The 26733-nt window shown below is 50.4% G+C and overlaps 2 protein-coding genes across 5 annotated transcripts in view; one reads left to right on the top strand and one right to left on the bottom strand.

Annotated features, from left to right (window-relative positions):
- PPP1R12B (protein phosphatase 1 regulatory subunit 12B) overlaps positions 1-7763 on the top strand; it is a 219989-nt gene extending 212226 nt beyond the window's left edge. For 3 of the 4 annotated variants that reach the window (XM_063113839.1, XM_063113841.1, XM_063113845.1), the window contains one exon: positions 927-7763. In XM_063113839.1, coding sequence (XP_062969909.1) covers positions 927-1013 — 87 coding nt within the window. In that variant the 3' untranslated portion in view covers positions 1014-7763. The remainder of the gene's footprint in view (positions 1-926) is intronic. The other variant, XM_063113835.1, reaches the window with a different exon arrangement.
- An 8282-nt stretch (positions 7764-16045) lies between these two features.
- On the bottom strand, positions 16046-26378 carry SYT2 (synaptotagmin 2). The gene is made up of 8 exons (XM_063115128.1): positions 26201-26378; positions 25062-25228; positions 22740-22859; positions 22147-22314; positions 21625-21792; positions 20119-20236; positions 18957-19090; positions 16046-16252 (listed from the first exon to the last, which is right to left on the bottom strand). The coding sequence occupies exons 1-8, from the start codon at positions 26376-26378 to the stop codon at positions 16046-16048; spliced, it is 1260 nt and encodes a 419-aa protein (XP_062971198.1).
- Positions 26379-26733: the final 355 nt, after the last annotated feature.

Below are 26733 nucleotides of genomic sequence, written 5' to 3'. Positions count from 1 at the left end.
TAGGATTTTACAGATGCACAACATACTTGTCAAAGTGCCTGATCACATAATAAAGACTTGGAGATCCAGGCTGGAACCTGAGGCTGTTATTTTTCCTTTGTTTCACAAGTTGGACAGCACTATGTGTGATGTTCCAAGATGGCAGAACAGATAGAATTGAATCTCCACTACCTCCCCTCCCCTGCAAGCATCTGTCCCTTAGAATTACAACGCCATCCCCTAAAACTGCCAACAAGGCCTCTTGGTATCCCTCAGTAACCATTAAGGGGGAGTTTTGGGGGGAATTAAATACATATCTAGTGTTCGCTGTGCCTTGCAGCTCTGTGACAATATCTGTAAATTCCCTGGGTTTTAGTTGGTTGAAAGTGGACATGTGTAGTATGACCAGCAAGAATTCTGGGGACTCCATTCACCAAAGGCACCAGGAGGAAGACTCTTAAATCTTGCACGTATGGCAGGAAAGCTGAGTTCTGCCCCTACAGCCGGCATTCTTGGTTTTGATGGGGTGTGAAGTTGGCTGCACCCTGCCTCCCTCCTGAATTCTTTCCCTGTGTCCTCTGCAGCCCACTCTGGCACCCTCCCCAGCTTCTCTAGAATAGAGATGAGTTCAGAGACAGGAGCAATTAAAAATAGTCACTGATTCCATAGAATGAAAGGACGTACAAAGAAATACTTTTAAGATATTACTGCTAAATATGTTAGCTCAAAAGATGGAAAGCCTATGGTCTCCCTAAATATTAGCATTGCCAACTCAGTAAATAGGAGGATTCAAGGGCATTTCATCCCTGGGAGAAAGGGCGGTGACAGTTCATTGCCTGTGCTGTCTCAGAAGGCCCTGCTCACCGGGGTGGCCTGGCCAGGTCAGGGAGGGTGGAAATAGCAGTCATGCCAAGCTCTCACATATCTTTCCCTCTGTCGCCCTACAGGTGTTAACAGAACTGAAATCTGACAACCAAAGGCTGAAAGATGAAAATGGTGCCCTCATCAGAGTCATCAGCAAACTGTCCAAATAGACTAGGCTCCAGATTTAGGAGGGAGGGAACAGCATTTGCTGCCCTAGCCCTCTTTTCCAGCCATTGCCTTCCAGCCAAAGGAAGTGAATGTTTTGGTGGAAGGACACTTCTTTCTGATCCGCTTCAGTCACCTCTTCTGCACTGTACGTCTCCACACTCTCAATGCCCTGTTCCTCCCACACCCCTATCCCGAGTTTTATGACCGTTTTAATTGAAGCATGATTGCGATCATTTGAACCATCTGCAGAAGGCCTTGGGGGAGTCCACAAGACTCAGCTGTGGATCCCCCAACTTCCTGCTGTTCAGTTACTCTGTCCACACTGGGTTTGGTCCAAACATGTAACGTACCTAAACCAGAGTCCCACAGCCTTTTATACTGACCTGGTACCCTCTTATATAGGTGAGTCTTATAGTGGCCAGTCCAGGATCCTGTCTGGGGTGCCAAGAGAAATAGCAGGGTGTTGAACTAATCATCTGACAGCCTCTGGAACTGTGTTTCTGATAGAGTCCAAGGTGACAGTGACTCTGCATTGAAGCTCTCTATTCTTCTTCACCTCTCAGGAACTGAATTTTTTTTTTTTTTCTGTCAACAACCCAGTAACATCCCTGATGAGTCTTAACCCTTATTCCTTCCTCCTTCATGCCTAGCCCTTCCTCCAAAACTCAAATGGCCCTGGCTTCATTTATTCCTTTCTGTCCTTTTTTCCTTCTCCTCCCTCATTCCCTCACTGATGGTGTAAAAGCTAGAACAGAGAGCACCTGAGCTCAGTTGTCTTTGGCCATTATGGAAAATTATTACTCTGGGGACTAGAAAATCATCCCTCTGTTGCCTCAGAGGTGGCACCACCAGCCCTCTCTCTAAAAAGCCATAGCATGGCATAAGTGTCAGTCCATTGTTCTCATATCCCCCTTGTCTTCCTTCCCCTTGCAAGGTGATTTTATTAGAAATTCTGGGCTCTGAATACCCCATTCTGCCTCACCTCCCTTTGTCCTTGTTTTCCTGTCCTCATTGTGGCACCTACTAATGAGAAATGAAGTCATAGCGAGGAAGCATGAGAGGTGGGGAAGGTAGATTGTTGGGAGATGGACTAGGGCATGGAAGCAGGCTGGAAAGACATACATGACAAAGGTAGAGTATCTGAGGACACTCGCAACGTTGTGACAAAGAAGACAGAAGATATCGCCCATTGTGCTGTGAGAATTGTGGTGAACTTGATTATTTCTAGTGGTTATATTCAGGGGAGAATGATTTGCTTTCCTAGAAGCTAATGGGAGAAATGACTGCGTAATAGAGGTTTAAAGGGATGAGGTACTTTCAACCCACTGATGGGAGTCATGGATTTTAGAGTGGCAAAGCCAGAGGTCATTCGGTCCAGCTTTCTATTGTGTCATAGGGACGCCTGCTACCACAGCTCTGACCTGTGGTCAGATAGCCTCTGGTGGTCCTGCATTTATTACTCAAAGGTTGGGCAATTCTGATAAACCAGAGAGTTTTTTCCTAATATGAACTGAAGTCTGCCTGTGGATTCTCCCTGTACAGCGCTCTGCCCTTCAGATATATACTTGGTCATCTCCCCTTAATCTTACTTCGAGCTGATGTTTCCCTAGTCCTTTCAGTCATTTCTTACATGGCATGCTTTTTGTGCCTGTCACATCTTGGCCATCTTCTCATAGACGAAAAAAACCTTTTAAAATATGCCCTAAATAAATAAATAAATTTTAAAAATATCATGCCCAGACCTGGACAGAATACTCCACAAGTCCAGCACAAAATTAAACTATTAGTTCTTGATGATGACACAATATTAATACTTACAGTATTTGCTTTTTGTATCCCATGGTTCATTTTAAGATTGGTGGTGATATTCAGTACTTAGAGGGGCTCATTCTCTTAACATATTCCACCTCTGTCAATTTCTTTCCTGAAAATGGCTGTATAGTTCTCCATGGCCCTCTGAAACATCACTTGCTGTTTAAACTAGAAGCTATAATTCAAGATCCCAATTCCAGAACGGAAGATATGTCTCCTCTGGCAAAATCTCAGTTTTAGAGTATGCAAAATTCTTCCTTCCATATCCAACAGTTTTCCAAGAGGAGCTACTTACTGTCTTGGAACGTTGTATTACCCTGGGAGCACCAGGAGTTCAGTTCTCATGGAATGCTAAATTAGAGTAAGAGGTTTCCTATCTTCCACTATAAGCATATCCTTCATTCTAGGGAGAGGAAATCAACACAAGGTGTTGACTAATTGATTCTCCCGACACATCTTGGACTCTTTCTTAGGAAAAGAAAATTGGATTATTAGGAAAACATCTTGACCCTCTTCCATTTGGTAGACCAGGTAAAGGGATTAGAGTTTCCTCAGATCTGTTTGTACCTTTCAAAATGTTAGGCAGGTCCTCAAAACTCTTAGACTGGTGTCATGCCCCTGCTGCTCCACCTGGCCCTTTCATGTTAAAGGTGCCTTTTCTTGCCAGTAAGTTTCCCTTTTGACAAGAAATTTACAAGCTTTTCAATCTCAGGTATACTCGATGCTATGGCCAAGAACTCATGAAAATGTAAACCTTCATAGGTAATCTCAGGCACTTTCTCTTATGCAATTAATTTTATTATTGAACAGATAAACTCTGAATTCTGGTCTCTCTCCAGAGAATAAAATACCACTTCTTCACAACAGTATTGACCGGAAGTCCCATGACGTGATGGTTATAGGCCTTCTACTAGCCACCTGTTCTCTCTGGGTGCTGGCATCAGGTCTCCCTTCTCTTGTGCTGCTTGGCCAGTTACCTGCTGTTGGTCTCTTCAGTGGCCAGAACCTCTGGTCCTCACCTGCTGGTTTGGATACTCACAAGCACCCAGGTAGCTAAAACTGAATGAACAGCTACAGGTTGGCTAGTGATGTGGGGCTCAGGTCTGTCACTTTGGAGTCTTTACATGAAATATCAGAATGGGGAAGAGAACATTCTCAGTACAGCTTTACACCCTCTGTTCTCATTAATTTGATATTTTCCAAAAACCAAGCCACACCTTTAAGAGTAATGATTTGGCCATTCCAGAGACTTTCTGGCTGAAGTTCTTAACCTGTTTGTCTTTCACGGGATGTTGATCCTTTTCCAGATAGTTCCAGGGTATGATGACTCCTAGCCCATCCCAGTCTCTAGTGTAAGGGTTATGCAAATCTCCGGGTGTTGCCTCTAAAGAATCTGAAGAATACACAGACCTTGGGCTTACTGAGTACGCTAAATCCTCTACTGGGCCAGTCTCATTTGATGTTTCCTAGAACCTCCCTTCTTTTTCTGTCCAACTGCGGGATGTGTTTGCTTTCTCTTCCTGGCTTTCCCTGGTTTCTATCCTAGCTCCCATCCCTTGTTTAAGGAAGTTCCTGGTCAAATCTATGCCCAATCATAACTACAAATCTTGGTCACCATACTGATTTTTAAGGCAGGTTCCAACCCTTCAGATGATGTGAGTTCCTCTGACCCAATAAACAAGGCAGGTTTGAGGGCAGAATAAGGCGATGTGAAAGGATGAGATGCTAGGAGTCAAAACATCGGGAGTCCAGGGGCAGCCCTTCTGCTTACTAGCCACGTGACCTTGGGGAGCCACCTTCCCTGTCTGAAATGAGGTTGGGCTGGATGATCTTTAAGATCCCTTGGGCTTAAAATTCTGTGATTTATTCATTCTTAGGAAGATCAGAACATTTCTTAAACTCTGAATTTCTGCTTCAAAATTTCTTTCTACTTCACAATTCAATAACAAAAATTTTTGTTTTCTTCCGGATTCAAACTGTTTAACATCAGCGTGCCAAGGTTGACTTCTCATACTCGTTGGAAAGTGAATTTAATACTATTAAGGGTAATTGAATGGTGTTGCAATTGCTTCCTCTCCTAATGGCTTGGGAAGAATATTAAAACCTGCAGAGGTGGAAATTGGAGCTCCCGGGAAAATGGATAAAAAGCAATTTGTTGCAGGCAGCCTTTGAACAAATTGTTTTAATAGGAAATAGAGCTGCTGCTTTGTACATTTCCTCAGCCACCTTTCTGTTTTCTTGAATGTGATCTACATTGGCTCTTAACACCCAAACAGCAGACTAATTGCATTTCTGCTTAGCACCAGCTGGTTCATAGTGTTGAACTCTGCCTTACAGCAGCAAGAGACTTTTATGCAATAAAAACCTCAATCTATAGTACCATTGAGCTCCTCCTCTGGATTCTGGACTATCAGAAGTAGGAGGTTCCAGTGCTGTTCAAAATGGTATTTGCTTTCATGTAGATCTGCAGAGGAGACTACCAAAGCAGTAAGCGTTTACAAACCCAGAGTCCACACATCCCCACCGCATAAAACTTGACTTGGATCTCGCAAGATACCTGCAGGACTGGGTGTGAGTGAAGTGAAAGGGCAGAGACTCTGGAAGTGGAGGTGGCCTGTGTGCTGTGGTGGGAAGAAGGCAGAAGGTTAGGGGCCTTGGACGTAGAGTAGTATGGAGGCAGCAAGCACTGGGAGGAAATGAGCTTCCCAGAAGCAAAGTTTCGGCCCACGGAAATGACTTCTGTCTCATTGGTGACTTCATCCCACAGCCTCCAGCTGAGCAGAGATTTCAATCAGCTTCCCTAATGAGTATTGACACTGCTCAGGAGCAGTAGACCCTATCAGAGACAGCTATTGATCGCTTGTGTTCTGATTAGATTGGAAAATAGATCAACTTCATTGCAGCCCAGGAACTGTTATTGTCACAGCTACTAGAGAATGAGGTCCCTTGAGGGCTGAGAAAAAAACAAGTAGAGAATCCTTACTAGCCAGCCAGTGGCCACATGGTAAAAGATGCATTTACTTCTCCTTTGAGAGCTGTGGTTGATGAGCCCAAACAGAACCTCATGAGTATGGCTTGCAACCCAGTGTCCCAGAAGCCTCTCCTTGGGAAGAACTGTAAGTAAGAGGTGAGTGTGTCTAAAGACAAGACACCATTGATGAAAGTTCTAGCCCCACCTAAAAAGGTTTAACAATTTGGGGATTACTCTTGCTTCTAGCTTATGTGCATATGCATGCACAGAGCTTTCAAAATTAGGTCTGGAATATTCTTGGTTAGAAGTGAGAACTCAGAAACCCATTTTTTCCAAGTGTATTACTCTATTAATTTATATCTTTTACTTTTCTCCTTCCCTTCCTGTCTCCCACAGGACTTCTTTCTGAGCCATTCCCCTATTTATCTGCTTATCATTTTGGACTATGAATCTGCCAGTGACATTTTCTGTTATTTCTCCTCCAAACTTTTCCCTAATGCTTCCAATAAAATTTTACTTGGGTGGCCCCTTAAGGTGACACCAGGATGCTCTTCTGTCCTTCCAAAGTAAAGATACCCTTCACCCTTCCTCTCCCTCTCACTTCCCTCCACATTCTTTATTCCTTGCTTTCTCATTTGAAGCTGTTGGTGCTTTAGAAAGGAGGTTTTCCATGAATCAGCCAAGATTCCTGGAGGAGTTTTATACACCAGCAACCACCCCCACCACTCCCTTCCAGTTTCAAAACCTCCTGGGTGTGCTGATGCTACTCAGAGATGAGGTTTGACTTGTAAGCCTGTATGCTCCTCCATAGGCCGAAGAGACCATGGATAGCTATGTCTGGTTTACTCTGTCTTTGTCCTGAGAGGTTGGACTGTTCCCAGCTTAGGACAAGTGTCTTCTCAGCACAAACCTGAACAGTGTGTCAGTGCATCTGGTGGCAGCAGCTCAACCCATTCCTGCCTTGCAAGAGAGAGGATTCAGGAAAGATGTGCTGATGGTGGGAGCTTCTTAAAAGCTTCTAATGTTCTCACAAAACCAGAGTTAGAGGTCAGAGTGCCGATCCTGAACAAGGGACATGCTAGGTTCGGCACTGACTCACTTCTCACCTGAGTATCTCTGCCTTGGCCCGTTCTCTCTCCCACTCTACTGAAACTAAGAACAAGTTCCAGCTTTGTCCTCCGGTGAAAAGAAGCCAGGTTAAGAGGTCGGAGGAAAAAGGACAGGGGGATGCAAGCTGCAGGGGTAGGACAGGTTCCTGAGAAGATACAGCAATCAAAAATACCCCCTTTTCTAGCCCTTGAAAGGTTGGGCCTACCTCCTGCTGGCACCCCACGTAGGGCCATGATTTCCCTGAAGAGGGAAGGAATATGTTCCACCCTTGTAACCCTCTTCTTGGATCCGAGCCCTTGACCTTGGTGTTACCAACACTGTTCTCTAACTGACCAGCCCTGATGTAGCCTGTTCTTAATTGAACGGTTCAGACTCGGGCTTTGGCTTTATGGTGTTCCTCCCGTTATTCTTGCCTCTGCCCTGACCTTGATCAGACAGGGGTGAAAAGAGCTTATAAGAACCACCTTGCTGTCTCCACGCCTTTCCCATTTCATTGGAAGCGTTTCATTTCTTTGCTTCTGTGGCTCCTCGCTGTACTTCCACCACAGTTAAAGCACCAGATGTAACCGTTTTTTCAGATAAGTTGTATGGATTAACTTCAGTCCTTTGTAAATACACCTGGGGTGGGGTGGGGGTGTTTCGGGAGGGGCAGCCAGACTTGCTTTGTGAACTGAATGTATTTTTATGCAATTTTGAGTGGCCTTTCAACCCTGAGATTAATGATTTTGTTTTACTGGTTGTTGTTATATAGTATTAAGTATTCCGTATTTGCAAGTTTGGAAATAATAATATTCACATCTATATGATACCTGTAAACACAACAGTATTTATAAATGAGTAAAACTTGTTTTAACTTTGACTGTCTTCACAGTTCAGAAAATGAGATTCATAGAACCTCACATCTTGTGCAGACTCTTCCAATTTTAAGTCATCATCTTTGCCACTGGGGGCCTCACCCCCACCCCAGCCTCCTACATCTCCTGTCCACTTAGAGGTCTCTTCCCCAGGGACAGCCAAGTGAGTCACCATCACTGAGAGTAGGGTCTCTGGCAGCATAAGGCATTTCCGAAATGGAGTCAGGCCAAGGAAAATCCTAGATTGCAAGTTCAAAAGAACCATAAGAAATCAAGGTTCTCAGGGGGCTGGCCTGTGGCTCACGTTCAGATCCCATGTAGGGATGGCCGGTTAGCTCACTCAGGAGAGCGTGATGCTGACAACACCAAGTTAAGGGTTAAGATCCCCTTACCAGTCATCTTTAAAAGAAAAAAATCAAGGTTCTGAGTTTCAAGCAACCAAGAGCACAGTTATTTCTTTGAAGATGGAGGGCAGAGCTGAATGACAAGGTCGTTGAGCCCCTCTCAAGGAACGCAAATGCTCTTGTACGTGGGGAAGCTGAGTCCAGAGAGGCAGTGGTTTTCTTGGGCACACGAAGTCTCCTGGCATCACCCCTAGTCCTCTGCTGTATATATAAGTCTTCATTCATTGTTTGATTCAGGAGATCCAAAACCACTCCACAGTTCCAAACTACAAATGGAGCTAACTTGGAGGTTATTGGAGGTTAAATCCAACCTCAAAGGAGCCATGCCCAGGGAGGAGCTGCTCACACCCACTGGCAGGGTTTGTGGGTGGGTGGCCAGGTCTGACCTCGGGCATCAGGTCCAGGTCTGGTTTCTCCATCTAGCAAGCCTTGCCCTCTGGCTTTGCTCAGCCCCGTGTGTCTCCCAAGCAGAAATCCCTGGTCACTGACTTGGAGAGGGGTCAGGAAGGCGAGATTATTTTCCCCTGCTATCACCCAGCTGTTTGTAGCCCAAGCAGCAGCAGAACAAACACACATGATGTCATGGTTAAAAAGTTCAGACCTGTCCTGGGGCCTGAAACACAGGCAAAGAAGCATGGCTGATGCAGGGGGCTCCTGGTCCACAAAATGTCTTTTCTTCTTTTTGGCGGCTGGCCTGTATAAGTATCAAACCCTAGGCCTTGATATTATCAGCACCAGGCTCTAACCAACTGGCCTAACAGCCAGCCCATGCAAAATATCATTTCTTTATCCCCCACTGGATATGGTGAGGTCTGTGGAGACAGTATCACCACGCAGTCATGTGGTCCAGCCCTCTGGGGGGAGTTGGGGGGCTGGATGGACTCTTTGTAGCAGAGTGAGGGGCTCACACTCAGCTAGGAGACCCTCCAGTGATAAATCCCAGTCCTTTGCCGACAGGCTCATGGCCCTCACCTCACCCAGGCCACCCTGCCTCAGGGACTGAAGCCGCAAGATGGGATATTCAAGGATCCACGCTCTTGCTTGCTCACTCAGGCGGGGCCCACGCACAAGTCTAGCCAGTGGTACTCCCAGAGGACAAGCACCATATGATGTAAACTGACAATACGGCCTGTCTTCAAGGTGAGAAGACAGGTGGGAGTGGGAACTGAAGTAGTTTAGCCCTTTCCTAGCCTTGAGGGCAAAGCTTCCCTACTCTCTTACCTTAAAAAAAAAAAATTTTTTTTTTTAAAGATGACCGGTAAGGGGGTCTTAACCCTTGACTTGGTGTTGTCAGCACCACGCTCACCCAGTGAGCCAACCGGCCATCCCTATATAGGATCCGAGCCCATGGCCTTGGTGTTATCAGCACCGCACTCTCCCAAGTGAGCCACAGGCTGGCCCTTCCCTTAAAAATTCTGAAGCCCTATCCTTGGTCCCTAACATCTTTGCCTCAGTACCCAAAGACATTTGAAGTTCATTGCAATGGGATAACTAAGGACTTTGTAGAAATTCTCACTTTTCAAACTCCCATACCCCAGAGCCAGCCTCCCATCACTGGGCTCAGTCTGTGGCTGTTCCCTAAGCCCAGCTCTGCTGGAAGGCGATTCAAGGGGTGGTCCATCCGCAGCCTCGCAGAGGACGTTCTCCAGCACCACTACCTTCCCCCAGGGGAGCATCAGGCACTGGCGTCTGTCTTCCATCCTGAGGTGGCATGTGCCCCACCACAGAGCACCAGGCTGTCTTCTTCCAGCCCCAGGAAGAGAACAGGCCTCGGCCCCTATTGCTGCTGCCCTGAAGGGAGCCTCAAAACTGTCTCCCACCCTCACCACCATGCTGACCATGGTGGGCAGCTGCTGCCTCCCCGTTCCCCACAGCCCAGCAAAAACAACTGGAGACACCCCCCCACCCCAGGTTTCTTTCAGCTCATTTCTTTAATAAGGAGGCACAGCTCATTACAAAATAACAATTTGACAAGAGATGAGACGAGAACAACAGAGGCCACATAAGGGGGTGGAGGACATTGCCAAGCAGGGGAGGGGGGACTGTACATATGTCCTTCCTATGAAGACACAGGGCTCCTGGTGGGGCGTATGCATTCCAGGGTGACCTGGCCAAGCCAGCTCTGCCTGGCCCTGGCTGTGAAGTTTTCAGGCCCCAGGATGTTCAGAAAGCAGCAAACGAAGTCCTTAGATGGCAGGAGTCAGGGCAGATGGTCAGGCTTCTTCAAAGGGGGGCCCCTAAAGTCCTGACTGCTCCTGCCACCTCGCCAAGACACTCTTGACCTCAACTCGGGCCTCAATGTCTGCCTCTGCTGTGTGTGTGGAGAGTGGGAGGGTCCCAGAGAGAGCTAAGGGAGGCAAGACATGTCTTCCCTCTGCTTGTCCAAACACCTGAGCCCAGCCTACTCTGAAACAGTCCCCTCCACTTTCCCTGCTCTTTTCATGTCCCCAGCACAAAGGTCCCAGAGACTTCTGTGTGCTCACGAGGTGTGGTTTGTAAAGGGCAGAGCCCATCTCGCCACCTCTCACCCTGTCTTACACACCCTGCCCGAGTCTCCTCTCGCCTTGTCTCTCCAATCCCACGCTCATCACCATGGCCACCCTGAGGCCTCCTGGGCTGTCCCCACGCATTGTTGCCCTCGTCAGGTGCCCAAGGGCTAGGAACTGCAGGCCGGGGACTACTTGTCCCTCTCAGTTCAACACAGTCATCTGGAACCTTGGAAGCCACCGTCCCCCTCTGCCCACCTCTCTCCCTACTTGGCGCACCCGGCTGGGTCTGCCAGGGGAGTAGATGTGAGGCTCAGGGAGCCTCTTGCACACCTGCTCTGCCAAGTCTCTGAGCCATCCCTCAAAACTGAGACCAGACCTGCTCCCCACTCTCCGAGGAGCCCTGGCAGCCCTCAGACCACCCTGCTCTCGGGATGCTCTGTCAGACTGCAGGGAAAGAAGTATGGAGTAGAGCTTAACCACTGTGTCCTGGGTTTCTCCCCAGGAGTCCCTCCTCCGTTACCATCCACGGTCCCTGACATCACAGTGGAAAGTAAGCAGGGCTGGTTCTGTCAACCCCAGGTGATAAGTCAGAACCTGACCACAGGTTGAGCCGCTGACTGGCTGCTCCTGAAGATCCTGGCTTCCTCCACAAGGCCCCCAAGAAAGGTATCCAAAACTATGGTGTCCCCCCCACTGCCCTGTCCACAGCAGGTGGAGATGGAGTTGAACTGTCAAAAGTAGGCCGAGGAAGCCAGCTCAGGCAGGGCCAGCCAGAGCATCTCCCAAGGCCCCCCCAGATGCCCTGAACACCATCCATCCTCCTGACATGGGGCTGAGAGAGCACGGCGGGGTGACAGCAGGTGAGCCCTTCACAAGTGTTCTGTGGGGAGCCAGTCAGAGGGACATAGGGCCCCTGGAGGAGCTGGGGGCGGTCTCCAGCAGGAGGCCCTCTTTATGGCTTTTCAGTTAGTTCAGACAGTGGGAGGAAGGGGCACACCACACACATACACAGGACATGGACGCTACGGGAACACCAGACACCAGGCTGGACACAGTGCCCCGTGCCCCGAGCGTTGGCTCTGCAGATGGATGTGCAACAGACAGGCCGTCAGGGTGATGGTGTCCTCCAGCATCTCCCACAGCCAGGGCCAGGGCTGGCACCAGAGCCGGAACCCTACCCATTGGAAGATTCCCAGTGGGGATAGGCGGGGTAGGGCTGGGGGACAAAGACTTCACACAACATAAAACCGAAGAAGCAGCCTCAACCAGTTCTGCAAGTGGGTTTGGGGTTGGGGGATCAAGGGGACTCGGGATCACCATGCGGCTATTTACAGAAAGTTGTAGACATGCATCTTGACTGAACAAGATTCTGTTCACGTGTTTATAGATAACTGTCTTTTACATGTAACTAAACACACACGGAGAGGGGCAGGTGAGGCTCAAATGGCTTCCGAAGGTACTTGTTTTGTTGTCGCTTAAAAAGTAAAGTATATTCATGTGTCTTCAAGTCACAGTGTCCCCTTCTCAATATTGCAGCTCAAAACACAAGTCCAATCCTCGGTGACCAGTCTCTGGCCCCCTGTGACCAAGGGGGAGGAGGGAGACGTAGCCATAGGGTAGAGTTGCCAGACACAACACAGGATAGCAGTTAAATTTGAATTTCAGATAAACAACGAATCACTTTTTAGTACAGCATGTCCCAAATGTTGCCTAAGACATACTTATACTTAAAAATTATTTGTTGTTTATCTGAAATTCAAATTTAACTGGACATCCTGTATTTTTATTTGTCAAACCTAGGAACCATATCATGGGGCTCTGGACCACCAGGATCAGGACTCAGGACTCCTTTCTGCCTGCCAGGACATGGGGCTCTGATAAGGGTCCCCAACCGGCCTGAGGTGGGAAGGGGGGAGAGGAAAGAAAGGAGGGGCACAGCAGAGCGTATGAGGGCAGTACCTGGTTCAACCTCTTCCTACCTTTCCTACCCCTCAGGACCGGCTCTCTCTGTTTAAGGTTGGGAAAGACCAGGACTCAGATGCTTCAAGAATTAGCCTGGGACATTAAAGGAACATGGAATCTCTCTCTCTCCAACCCCAGGGGAGGTCCCTCAACCTCTCTGCTATCACCCACCTCTGCCCCCATCCCACTGCATGAAGGCATGTTGACAAGAGAGTTGGTTGTACCTACAAGAGGGCTACAGAAATCCCTCTTCTCTCTCTTGCTGAAGCCTTGGGCCAGCAAAATCATCCCAAATTGATTCTGCAAAGACACAAGCTATGTATAGTTTCCTGGGAAGAAAGAAGACCAGGATCTGAGATTGTGGCCTAATCCTTGCTGTCCCATCCTCCAGCTGAGGGACTCCAGAAAAGTCACTTCTCATCCATGCCACGCACCTGCTCACTGTCGGGGGCCGCCCAAGTGTCCTTTACCCAGCCCCGCCCCAGCCCTCAGCTCTGCTTCCAAAGTCCAAAGATCTGTCCATAGCTCTGGCAGAGTGAGTGTCCCCTCTGGGATGATTATTCAGGGAGAAAGAAAAAAACAGCTTTCAGGCCTCACCCCCCATTTCGGGGTGAGATTGGATTTGGGTTTTCATGGTCTCAGCCCCTCTGTAAAAAATCACCTCTATCATACTTTCCTATCTCTGGACACTTTGGGATGAAAACTCACAGCCCCAAAAGCATCACTGGCCAGACACCCTAACCATATCCTCCTTAGTGCCTACATGCCGAGTACACTAACATCCCCTGAAATAAACCCACACAGCAGCGAGAATTCAGAATGATGCTCTGTAGCTGGGGCTACATCAGCCCATGTGTAGCAAACACAAGCATTAGGATGTACAGGCCTAGCCCGTGCACCCAGACAGATGCCACCTGCTAGGTTGGCTCATCACAACCAGCTGCAACCTGGGGAAGGAACTGCCCCCCGCCCCACACACTGGCTCTACAGTTCCAGGACTCAGTCTCCCAGCAACCTGCCCCCACCCCTCAAGGATGCTCACTAGAGGTGGCCTCAGAGTAGTAAAATCCAGCCCGTCTCCAGGCACATGGACACCCAAACCACCAGAGGTGCCTACCACTTCCTTTCCTTCCCTGTCAAGGGAATGGCAAATCTTGGGCTCTTGAAAGGCTGAATGAGGTTCATGGGCAGAGAAGAATCCCAGGGGGTAGAAGTGGATTGGGAAAGGGAAAAAGAATTAAGGCATAGGGGATGAGATTGACAGAGTTTCCGTGAATAAGGTTTGTGGGATGTGGGTGAGCAGAATGAGTGTGAGGGGAGACCCTGAGAAAGCACCAAAATCCCACAGCTCTGGGGAAGAGAGAAGAGTCCAGTGACTTCTGATGTCCTTACCGGGATATCCTACTCTGAAGCCACCCAGGTTCTGAAGTTACCCTATTGTCCTACAACTCTCTACTGGCAGAGTCCCAAGGACCACAGCTCATGATCCTTACCAGACTCCTACCTTCCCATTGTTAAGTACACGTGTACACGCGTGCACACACAGAGTATATAAAATATATAAGTTTCCATGTACCAAGGGCCACTAGCGAGAAGGAGAAGACAGGCAGTCTGAGCCCTGCTTCCCAGTCTGTTTCTGGTGGAAGTGTTCCCTCACCCCCTACCTCAGCCAAAAAAACAAAGCAAGGAAAACACAAAAGCTCCTTCCCCCTTTAAAAAATAAAATAGACACTCTGCACCTTCTTTGTGCTAGGTCCTCAAAGCCTGATTCTCTCCAATACCATCCATCTGTCTCGGGTACCTACAGGAAGCTGAAGTGGCCCAAACAGGGCAGGACAGGAAGTGCTGCCATTTTTTCTGGGAAAGAGAGAGAGATCCCCAGGCTTCTGGGGAAGCTGTGAGTTTTCTGTGGTGAAGAAATGGCAAGAGGCCAAAGGAAGGGAGGCAAGGAGGGCTGGCCTCTGGGAGAGGACTCAGTGCAAACTTGACTAACATATATATGGCTTTTTATCAATGCTGGGGACAAAAGGTGAACAGAGACTGGGACAGAACTGAGTATGGAGTAACCCTGGCAGGTCTCCTCCACCACCCGTTTGGAATGGATGCCCTTCGTTTCTTGGCATTCCTAGAGAGAAGCCTCCCTAGAGAATGGTAGGGTGGGGCCTTCCCACAGGTCTCCCCGGGCCACTCCAGCTGCCCATCAGCCCTCCAGCATAGACGGCAGAGGGTCCGGGGAGCAAGGAGTGGGGCTGGGGGGAATGCCAGGCTCCCGTCTATCCCATCCTGAGAAATCTCTGCCATCCGTCCACCATCCTCCCCTTCTTACCACCCGCTTCTTACCTGGACCTCGGGGGAGCTAAGCACATTTAAACCTTCCTTTTAAAGTTTTCTGGCTCTGTACAGATAACGTGTCTTCAGTGTCGCTCCACTTAAATTTAAAGAGAAACAGAGCAAAAGCACGCTGGGGAGTAAATGCAAATGGACTGTACAGCTTATATTCTGGAGAGAGAGAGCATCTTTGTTTCCCACTGGACAGGGCAAAGATCCAGTTTAATTTTGGTCTTTCTGGGTAAAGGGGCTTCTGTTTCTTCCTAGTTTGATATTCGTTGTCAACAAGAGTGAGGTCCTAGGACTGACAGTCCCCGTTAGAGTCTGGCCAATCTAGTAAATAGTTTATATCCATGAATGTCCCAGAAACCACACTTCTGGGGAAACCAAGACTGACATGAGGAAGTCTATGATGGCATCAGGGCTTGGTCCTAGTTCTGGGCACAGCCAGTCTCCACATCTTGCTGCCTCCCAAGCAGCCACCCACAAGGAGTATGGGAGCTTCTGGAATCTGACCAGGATTTTGAGTCTTCTCCACAAGCGAACAGAAGATCTCCCAATTAGACAGTGGACTTTCTTCATTTCAGAGCCCCCAGAGAGCCTTCTCTTCCTACATTACTTCACTGTCCATGGCTCATTCCAGGAGTGAAGACAGATGCTCGAAGTTGCATGCATGTGCGCACACACATGGATCATTGGCCACTGTGCTGTGTTGCCTTCCGTGTCAAGAAACAAGATGTGCTGCCATTTTGTTGGTCAAAATGCTCAAGAAGCAGGAAGTGCTGCAATTTTCTGCCAGTAGAGGGCCTCACCCAGGGTGAGGCATAGGGAAGCTTTGAAAGAGTGAGGGAAACCGAGGCAGGGCATGCAGCAAGGGCAGCTCCTGGGACGATGAACAGAGCCAGGCTTCTCTTTCCCTCGTAGGGGATTCTCTTCACACAGCCATCAAAGGGAAGTTGGCCTTTAAAAAGAGAAAAAGGAAGGAAAAACAAGGACAGAACCACAAACAGATGAAAAAAACCTCTAAGGTCGCACAACTGAGGTATTGATAGCTCTGGATCTTGTGAGTGTCCGTGAAGGGTGCGGGGTCCCAGCCACTGCTGCCTACTTGTTCTTGCCCAGAAGTGCGTCCACCTCCTCCTCGGGCTTAAGTGAGTGCCATTGGGCGATGGGCCTCCGAGGATTGGCCAGCATGTCAGACCAGTGCCGCAGCTCTGTGCCTGTGGCATTGCTGCCCACAAAGATCTTGCCGATGGCTTCATTCTTGCCCAGCTTGTCGTAGTCCAGCACGGTGACCACTACCTGGACTTTCTGCAAGGAAAGCAAAGGAGGGAGGGAGTTGGCAGGCGAAGACATGGGATTCCGTGGCCAAATTTCTCCCCTCCATCAATCCATACTCCAAATGACTGGGGAGGAAAGGCCTCCTTGCGCTCTGTGCTTCCATCTCTGGCTCGAATTAAGACTGAATTTACATGGAGGCAGAGGCCACGCCATTTTGGAGGCAAACTTTGTTTCTACCAACAGGCATTTATTGAGCATGTGCTATGCTCTAGGCACTATGTGAAGCACTTGGGGGAGGAAAATTGAAAAGATGAATTTCACCTTTAGTAAGCTCAGCAGACATATAACCAAAAACTTATCACACAAAGTGGTAATGGTTACGCTAGACGGCTAAGCACAAGATACTATGGAAACTCAGAGTAGCTGACAGTCCTGCTCGGCTCGATCAAGAAAGGCTTCACAGAGGAGGTGACATTTGAACGGGGACACAAAGCTGAGAATTTCTCTAGGAGGAGAAAAGAGGGAAGAAGATTCCAGGGCAGATGAGCGTGGGTGGAGGCACGGAGACATGAGAGTGCACTGATGTCTGAGGAACGTTAGAAGTTCAGAGTCATTAAGGTAGAAAGTGAGAGGCGACCAGACAGGACATGAGGTCGGCAGGGTGGGCTGGGGTCAGTGAAGGAGAAGCAAGCAGTCGGGGGCTCCGGAGACTTTTTTTTTTTTTTTGCGGCTGGCCAGTACAGGGATCCAAACCCTTGACCATGGTGTTATCGGCACCACACTCTACCTAGTGAGCTAACCAGCCTGCAGTCTTATTTTTATTTTTATTTTCTTTCCTAAACACTTCAAAAAGAAAGGGTGGCAAAGATATTTTAGAAAGGAAACTCTGGCATTGCGATGGCAGATTCGCTGGAGGAATGAGCCCAATGGCAGGGAGGAGACAGTGGGGAGGCTACTGGGGGGCCTGAGAGGGTGGGTATTGAATACCTGAACCCAGGCGGTGGCAGTGGGGATGGCAAGTTGGTGCCAGATTGGAGAGGCACTTAAGGGACAGAATCAAGAGAGTTTGGCGATCAGTTTGATTTGTTGTGGGGATCTGTCACCTTTCTCCCCCGGACCCCAGCCAATTCAGACTCATCCTTTAGGACAAAGCTTTCTCTGAGAAGGCTCACCTGGACTGTCTCCGTGTCACGCACGTTGACACCATCACCTCACTGTGCTTTAACAGCCTGTTTTCTGGTCCCCTTCTGCTGTGAGGTCCTTGAGAGCAAGGACTGTGCAAAGACCTCTCCACACTTGTTTCTCCAGCCCCTAGCAAGTGCCAGCACTTGGGAAATGCTCAGTAAATTCTATTGAACAAATGGGAAAGGAAAAAGGGCTGGGTCTAAGATGGTGCTCTGGTTTCTGACCGGGGCTGCCTGGTAGAGCCATTCACTGAAAACAGAGAATTCAGGTTAGAGTGTGGTGCTGATAACGCCAAGGACCAGGCGTTGATCCCTGTACCGGCCAGCAAAAAAAGAAAACATGGCGGGCTGGCGGTTAGCTCGGGTGGTTAGAGCCCAGCCTCATAACACCAAGATATGGGTTCAGATCCCTTCACCAGCCACCAAAATTAAAAAAACCAGAGAATTCAGACAAAGCTGGTTTGCCTGGGAGAGGGATGGGGGAAGGTCCTTATAGTGGTTTTAGGCATGTTGAGTTTGAGCTGCCTGGGCCAGTGTACTTTACATCTAAAGTTCTCCAAAACGAGGACTTCTCTTCGGCTAACATTATCACTGAGCTGCCCATTCGTCCCTTGAAGAATTCCACAGATGACATCATAGCCATCTCCATAGATGACAGCACCAACTCTGAAGATTCTCTGGGCACCCAAGCCCTCCTGGCGGGGGAAGGAGAGGACGAGGGATCAGCTCACTAGAAAGAAAGAGAGACCAGGACGCCACGAGAATCCTCCACTCTGCAAGCCCCTGGCTGCATCTGACTTCCAGTTTGGGCTCCTGTCCTACCATGTCCAGATCCCACTCATCCCCAGAGTGCTGAAAACAGACCTCATCTTCAATGTTTATAGAACTTGCTGGTGGGAAGGAAGAGAGAAAAGAAAGAGCAGAAAAGGCTGGAAGGATGGAGAGAAAAGAGGAGAGAGGAAGGGGTCAGAGATGGGAACAGACCTAGGGAGCCAAAGAAGTGGGGCAGGGATGGCGCAGACAGGACATGGCCGGGGGATGGTGCAGGAGGAAGAGGCCCCCTGTCCTCAGTCAGCTCCCAACCTCCCTGGTGCCCGTGCCTACGTGCACGACCATGTTTCCCAAAGTCCTAAAGGAATGATTTGTAGAAGCTTTTTTTTTTTTTTTTTTTAAAGATGACTGGTAAGGTGATCTTAACCCTCAACTTGGTGTTGTCAGCACCACGCTCTCCCAAGTGAGCTAACCGGCCGTCCCTATACAGGATCCGTACCTGTGGCGTTAGTGTTATCAGCACCACATTCTCCCGAGTGAGCCACAGGCCGGCCCGAAGTTTTTTGAATTAGTTCATGTTCATCTCCTATGAAAAGGGGGACTATCTGGAAGAACCCCCTGGGGAAAAGGTCCCACTGTGGCACCATCAGACCTAGAGCCTTCCCCACCTGAGTCAGGTTGTTCTGGGGTCTTCAGGTGAGCTGCCTCTTCTCAACCGCCCCATCCGTGTTTGCCTCCCCGACCCCTGCTCGTGACTAGGACTCGAAGGGCTCAAGCACCTGAATCTGCTCGAAGGGGATCTCAAAGCTGAAGGACTCGTTAAAGTACGGGTTCAGGGTCTTCTTCTTTACTGTCGTCTTCTTCTTCTTGAGTCTCTTGCCATTCTGCATCAGGTGGATCTTCACATAGGGGTCTGCAGAGGGAGAACCCCAACCCCAGAGAGGTCTCCCTTAGCCCTCCCACGGGATGCACCCAGGCCTGCCATAACAGGGGTCTCCACCTGCTGAGATCAGGCCTCAGAAAGCCTGAGTCACGGGACAGGAAGTCCAAAAGACACAGTAATCATACATTTCAAGGGTTGCAAAAAGGTTTCAAGTCAAGGACCAACTCTGATCTTGGTTGGGGCTTCCTGGAACATGGTGTGGGGAAATTTCCAAGTCTAAGTAAGGCCTTGTGAGAGAGAGTGTGGGCTTGACGGGTGGTGCCTATGCTCGGCAGGGGCGGAGGAGGGCTAAAGGCAGGATCATGACATCTGCTGTGTCATGATGCCAACCCAACCGAACCCTCCTAACCTTGCAGATGAGACATTGAGGCCAAAGGGGAATGACCTGCCCAAAGCCACACAACAGGTCAGTGACAGAGCTGGGCTGGCACCAAGACGTGCTGGTTGGAGCCCATGCACGAGGCTGATTCTCCAGGAAGGCATGGCAGAGGCAGTGAGCTTCACCCACCAGAACCTGTGCCATGGGCCAGCCCCACTCCCCGTCAGGTAAATGTGAAACTCAGAGCATTTCCCTCCTAGAGTCCCTTTCCAGTCCCTATAGGCAGTACAGCCTATAGCCTCTCCTGGAAAAAGTGTCCCCAATTGTGGTGGTGACAGGCACGCTTTGGGCTAAGCCCTGTCCACTCCCCTACACTCCCCAGGAGAAGTAAAATCCTAAGTCACTAATTCATCTGGGGGATGACATTTCTCTTCTTTTTCCCTCTATGGTCCATAGGGCATGGCCAGAGAGCACCAGAAGGCAGCTCAGATTGGGGACAGGAGACCCTGGGAGAATGGGAGGAGCTGAGGAGCTAGGGAAGCTCCCCTGCTCCATGCAGAGGCCGTGGTGTCCCAGGGTAGGAAGGCTTTCCCCTCACTGGGGTGTGCTAACTCCAGGGCTCTGGGCAGTGACCGGCTTGCTGGTGCCACCCAATGGCAGTCAGAAGCTCTGCACGCACCTGAAAGGCCACCCACGTCCATTTTCTTGAGGTTCTTGGCCTCCAGGATGCAGACAGTGAGCTTCCCAGCCGTGGGCACATAGCGCAGTGAGGTGCAGATGTCACCCAGCTTCTCTGGCTGTCCAGGGGGAAAGCAGGACTCAGGTCATCTCAGCCATGCCACAGCCTCTAGGGTGGCTGACCCCGTCTTGCCAAGACTAGCAAGGCAGTGGTTTGTCCCCGCCTCCCTCAGTCACCAGTCCCCACATGTGGGATGGTTAAGATCTTTTGGTGTCTGACCTCAGGGCCTCCTGCTGCAGTTCAGCAAACCTTCGAGAGTGCCTGGCGATGGCCTGAGGACACTGGGAGTGGGGCAGAGAACAGTTTGCAGGCGGGCTGCGGTGGCAGGACCCGGAGGATCTGGCGGTGTGGGGAATGTTTGGGCTCCTACCCCAGACCCCGGCGAGATGGAAAGGGGCACGTGGAGTGGGGGGTGTCAACCCAGTGTTCATTTCCAAGCCATGGGGAGACTGAGTACTTCCGGAGCCTTCCCCCCGATCGCGCTCACCCACTGAGATCTCCCCCGTTGCCACTCCACCTGTAGAGTGATTTGTGGTTTTCAAAGCAATTTGCAACCCTTTTCTTTCTTTTTTTCTGTTTTCTTTTTCTTTTTCTTTTTCTTGACAGCTGGCCATTGTGGGGATCTGAGCCCGTGACCTTGGTGTTACCAGCAACACGTTCTGACCAAGTGAGCCACCGGCCAGCCCTGCATCCCTTTTCTTTTGTTGGTGTCACTGCAGCTCTTTCACACAGACAAGGCAAGGCTTCTTTGTGAACAATGAGAAACTCAGGTTCCCAGAGGGGGATGATTTGCCCACAGTCACACCAGCCAGTTAGCACTGAGGGCTCCTGATCCTAAACTAAGTTTTCTGCCAACACCGCAGAGTCAAAGCTGCTCAGAGTCACAGCCCGTGGCACAGAACAATGTTGAAAGCTTCCTGCTGTCCCTTCAGCATTACCTAGCGCTGTGCTGGGCAACAGCAGCGGTTTGGCTGAAACAAATGGCTGATGCCCCAAAGGAGCAGCGGCTGGAATGGAGGTTTTGATATACAGCAGTTGCTCAATAAATATTTGGTGGGTGAATCAATGCCCTAGCCATTGTTGGGAGGACAAGCCCCATTGCTGAGAATCCTTTAGAAAAAATGTGAGATTTCCTGTGGTTAAGCTGAGGTACAGAGTCATGATCGATTGGCCCCAGGTGACAGCAGGACCTCAGGAGTAATAATGCTGATGGGGCTCTTATGTGCAAGAACACCTACCAAGTACCAGACACTGCGCGGGCGCTTTGCATAGATAACTAATCCTGCAAAAAGATAACTAAGTCTGCAAAAGGAGACTGAAGGAGAGAACCCAGGTCCAGAGAATTTAGGCAACTTACCCAGGGTCACACAGCTGAGCAGTGTGAGTTGGGACCCTAACCCAGGCCACCTGACTCTAAAGCCTGGGTGGCCCAGCCTCTGCTCTCACCTCCTCCTTCTCCCCGCCTTGCAGGTCTCTCCACTCCTCGATGGGCTGGCCGAGATCCACAGTGTTCATGGGCACCTTTACCTCTCCGATTATGTCATGTTTGGAGAAGCGGTCAAAGTCGTAGATGGCCATCACCAGGGTTTTGCCCCCCAGCTCCTGGTATGGCACCTGAAGGGCACAGGCAGGATCAGAAGGGGCCAGAGCGACTCATGAACCCCCAGGGGGTGCTGTGGGCAGGTCCCTGTGCCTGGGCCTCTATTCCAGCCAGTCCACAGGCTCCTGGTAAGTCTGTGGGGACAGAGGAAGACCCAGGGCTCTGAGGGGGCAGAGTGCCAGGGTAGGTTGGGAGGGGTACCGATCCCCCAAAGAGGCCGGGCAGTGACATTACACGCAGGCCTGCAGTCCATCCTGCCACTGTTGCAGACTGAGTCACTGCTGAGGATGAAGGAATGGTTTGCAGAACTCCTTGGGGAGAACTGGGATCAGGAAGGGAGCTGGAGTCACCCTCCCAGCCCTCATCACCTTGAAGGTGAAAGTTTCATTGAAGGCAGGGTTCAGTGTCTTCCGATGGACTTTGGTCTCGTATTTCTTTTTCTTGTCTGGGAGGAGGAAGACTTTGACATAAGGGTCTGAGGTGCCTCCCATGTCCAGGGCAGGCAGTTCCGCAGCCTGCAGAACACCCACGGTAAGCTGTGGAGAGAAGAGGGAGGCACCCAAGTCTCAGGACTGCCCAGCCCCGGCCCCCACCAGTCCCTTCCCGGAGGTGGCAGTCAGGCAGTAGGGCAGGCTGGAGCTAGAGAGGAAGATTGGTCTCCATCTCCATCACCTGGAATTTGGAATGCCATTTGGAGAACCTGAAGCCAAGAGGGCAATTGATTTGCCCAAGGTTGGTAGGAAGGTTAATAACAGAGTCGACCCGGAACATTCCCCAGAGCAGGCTGGTGGCCAAGCCAGGGTCAATGTGCAGGAACACGTGCCCTGCAGTTTCTAATCTGCCTCACTCCGTGGAAAGGAGCAATGCCCCCACATCCCTGGGGAGCTGTTTCTAGCCCCCTTCCACCTGACTCCAGCCCTTCCCCCCTCCCCGCCCCACCCCCCAGCCCAGCCCCACACACCTGATTGGCTTGAAAGTCATAGTCCAGGGAAAACTGCAGTTTGCCCAGGTTCTCCGGCTCTTTCTCCTCCTCTCCCTCACCTTCTCCCTCAGTCAGGCCTGTCTCTGCATCATCATCATCCTGGGGGGGCTGGGGGAGGGCAGGAACGAGGGAAAAGGGGGGAACAGAGCAGTCGGGCTTGGCACGAGGGCAACAGGAAGCTGGCCCCTCTGTGCCAGAACCTGACTCAGAGCTGGGTGTGGGGGTGAGGGAGGGATCGTGGCCGTGTCCATGGGGCTCTGCTTCTCCACAGCCCATCAGGACCCCCAGGCAGCCCCTCCGAGCCCCCGCCCTGTGTTTGGGAGACATGACTCTGGTTTTCTGTCCTTCTCAGGAGGCAGAGCACTGCGAGACCAGGACTACGCCACATGCTCTACTTCTTGAGGTGGGGGGATCTGCTTCCCTTGTAAGCCCCCTCCCTAACACTTTCCCCAGCTCAGGCCCCACCCATCCTGGGCAAGACATACCAGGAGTGCAGTCCGGGCAGACAGGAGCAGGGTAAGTCCACAGAGGTGGAAAGAGAAGGAAGAAAGCGACGTAAGAGAAAATCCTGCAGCTCAAACCAGCCCCTGAAGTCACAGCCGCTTGGTGAGACCAGGCTGGGCGGTGCCCAAGTTGTTCTTGGAACCCCCCGACACAGACACACACACAGACACAGACAGACACACACACACACACGCACACACACACAAGCACACGCACACACACGCACACACACAGACACGCACACACACAGACACACACGCACACACAGACACACACACGCACACACAGACACACACGCACACACACAGACACACACACGCACACACAGACACACGCACACAGACACACGCACGCACACAGACACACACACGCACACACACACACACGCACAGAGAGACACACGCACACACAGACACACACACGCACACACAGACACACACGCACACACACAGACACACACACGCACACACAGACACACGCACACAGACACACGCACGCACACAGACACACACACGCACACACACACACACGCACAGAGAGACACACGCACACACAGACACACACACAGACACAGACAGACACACACACGCACACACACACAAGCACACGCACACAGACACACACGCACACACACACACGCACACACAGACACACACACACAAGCACACACAGACACATGCACACACACACAAGCACACGCACACACATGCACACACACAAGCACACGCACACACACAGAGAGACACACGCACGCACACAGACGCATGCACGCACACACAGACACACACACGCACACACACACAGAGACACACACGCACACACAGACACACACACACACACAGACACACAAACACGCACACACAGAGACACACACACGCACACACACACACACACACACGCAGACACACACTCAAAAGCTGGTTTGCTCCCTGACCAACTTCTTGAGATCAGGCCTTTTCTTCCACCCTCCACATTGACTCCTTGGACAAGAGATTTGTCTCAGCCACTCCCAGAACAAACATGGGGGAAAGTGAGGCACACAGGGGCCTCTGTAAACTTAAAAGGAGAAATTTTGGTATATCAAGGGACCTTTCTAGGCTGACCGACATCAAAAGACAGGGGTAAATAAGCACAATTATTCTGTGGTTAGTGCTGGGTTCCATTGGGCCCTGTCTGGTGCCTAAGGATGATCGTTCTGCCTCACTCGATTCCCTTCCCCACCCCCAGCTAGGTGCCCCCAGTGAGACATTGTCTTCAGCCTCTTCTGGCAGGAAAACACAGGACCACCCACTGGTGTTTTCCTGGCAGTAGCGGTGGGGTGTCTCTCCAACGTTTTGTCCCATTAGCCTCTTTGGAGGTCAATATGTCGTTCTCTTCCTGTCTTTCCATGGATGAGTTCATGCCAACACTCCAATAAGCTCCCCTTCCCACCAGCGGATGCTTGGATGAGGTTGTACTAGCAATAGAGCCAGCAGAGCCCATGTGGTGTTTGGGTTTTGTTTGTTTGATTGTTTTTAAAGATGACCGGTAAGGGGGTCTCAACCCTCGGCTTGGTGTTGTCAGCACCATGCTCTCCCAAGTGAGCTAACCGGCCATCCCTATATGGGATTCGAACCCGTGGCCTTGGTGTTGTGAGCACCACACTCTCCCGAGTGAGCCACGGGCCGGCCCGAGTCCCCGTGGAGTTTTAAGAAGGGAGCCAGGCTGGCTGTGGAAGGCCAGACGCCTTTGCTCGGCCCTTCGGTGTGAGGAAAGCCTGGCTGGGCGGCTGCCGTCGCACCCCCCGCCACTCCCTACCTGGCCCCCTCTCATGTCCTTCATGTTCATGGCATTCTTCATGCCTTTGCCCTTCTCCTTCTTGTTCTTCTTCTTCTTGCAGCAGCACTTCTTGCAGATGCAGAAGCAGCAGGTGAGCAGCAGGAGGCCGGCGACCACAGCGATGGCGATCAGTGCCCAGGGTGGTACTGCCCACACAGAGGAGACCCCAGAGTCAGGGGTGCTGTTCCTCACAGCCCCTGACCCCAAAGCATTGGCAAAATGGGTAGGGACTAGGACCTCCCCCTGCCCCAGCTCCACATTTTTTTTAGCCACACACCCACAAGTGATTTGCAGGTAAGTTGCGTATAATCTGCGTGCCTTTTCATTAATACCTTGCTCTTTCCTTAGCCTGCTGCCCTTGTGGATACCGCTGTGAACCGAGAGATAGCAACCAGGTGTACGCATGAAAGAACATCCATTTGGCTCTACTGAGTCTTGACTAGTTCGATCTATGGAGAACCTGACACATACTGTAGAGAATGGGGTCGTCCTTGTCACATCCCAGTGATAAGGAAGAGCCCCTTGGCCCCCGCCCCTTGCCTCCAGCCTTGAGAGTGCTGATGCAAAGACAGAAAGGCTCCTTAAGGTCTAGTGTGGACCTAAAAGGCTGGGCGCTGCAGAGCTCCAGTGTTTGGGGATGGGTCCGGGGCTGCTTTCTGTGCTCCTGAAGACCATGTCCCACCAGAGAGTGGCTTCTCCCCCTTAAACTGGATCTCTGGTGTCTGCTACACAACTTTGGCCAGGAATGTAGAAAGCAGGAAAGGTTTTTATTTTCTATCTTCCAAAATAAAGTAATTTCAAAGTGTTACTGGAAAACCTGAATAGTGACTTCTGTTTCATAATTCTTCATCTTCTCTTGGTTTCATCTTTTGACAATTTTCTACATTATAACTTAGAACTTTTTTCCCTGGGAAGCTGGGGTGCATAACCCCCCTCCTTGTTTCCTTCCTTAGTGTCAGACATGCTTCCTCCTTCCCCATTCCTGTAGGGGCTCTCCAAAGAATCCAGCCTGTAATCCAAGCATTAGGAAAGAAACCAGCAATCGCACCCCAGAGGCGTGTCCCCTCCCTCAACCCTGACCTGCCACAATCCCCTTCCCAGCCACCAGGGACACTCACGGGGGATCTTGTTGATCTCATTGAAGAACTTCTCCTTCAGCTTGGCAAACATGTCCTCCTGGCTCTCCCCAGCACCCCCACTCTCAGTGGAGTTGTCCATGGGCCCAATTGGCATTGTGGCAGTGGTGGTGGCAGGAGCCACAATGGGCTCCTGGTTCCTCTTGAAGATGTTCCTCATGGTGGCGGAGGGGACAGCTGTGAATGAGAGAGGAAAGCAGGGTGAACATCCCAGAGGTCCTCTTCCCTCAGAAAGCTCTGCCAAAGGACCAGGAGAAGCTCTTTCAAAAGGTAAAGACTGTTAAATCTCTTTAAAGCGCAAAGATATTTTGCATAATGTCAGCAACTGTGCTAAAAACAGTATTAGCCATCATTAAGTTAGTACATGTGTGTCAGGCTCTGTGCAATGTATTTTCAATACATTATCTCACTTAATTCAAACGACGTAATATTTTATCATTGTTCCCACTTAACAGATGAGGAAACAGGGTTCAGAGAAGTTAGCAGTTTTCCCAAGGTCACTGTATTAGTCTATT

The sequence above is a fragment of the Cynocephalus volans genome, chromosome 11 (genome assembly GCF_027409185.1).
Source record: "Cynocephalus volans isolate mCynVol1 chromosome 11, mCynVol1.pri, whole genome shotgun sequence".
NCBI lineage: Eukaryota > Metazoa > Chordata > Mammalia > Dermoptera > Cynocephalidae > Cynocephalus > Cynocephalus volans.
Note: the sequence above shows the minus strand (reverse complement) of the source record. Positions and strands in the feature narration are given on the sequence as shown.

What these genes read in the sequence shown, in the direction of transcription:
- SYT2 (XM_063115128.1), bottom strand. Translation starts at nt 26,378, where the DNA reads ATGAGGAACATCTTCAAGAGGAACCAGGAGCCCATTGTGGCTCCTGCC. An exon ending in GGACGTGGGTGGCCTTTCAG is followed by an intron (nt 19,091 to 20,118) that starts GTGCGTGCAGAG and finishes CTCCCTCTGCAG; the next exon opens with ACCCCTATGTGAAGATCCAC. An exon ending in TCCCCTTCGAGCAGATTCAG is followed by an intron (nt 16,253 to 18,956) that starts GTGCTTGAGCCC and finishes CTTTCCTTGCAG; the next exon opens with AAAGTCCAGGTAGTGGTCAC.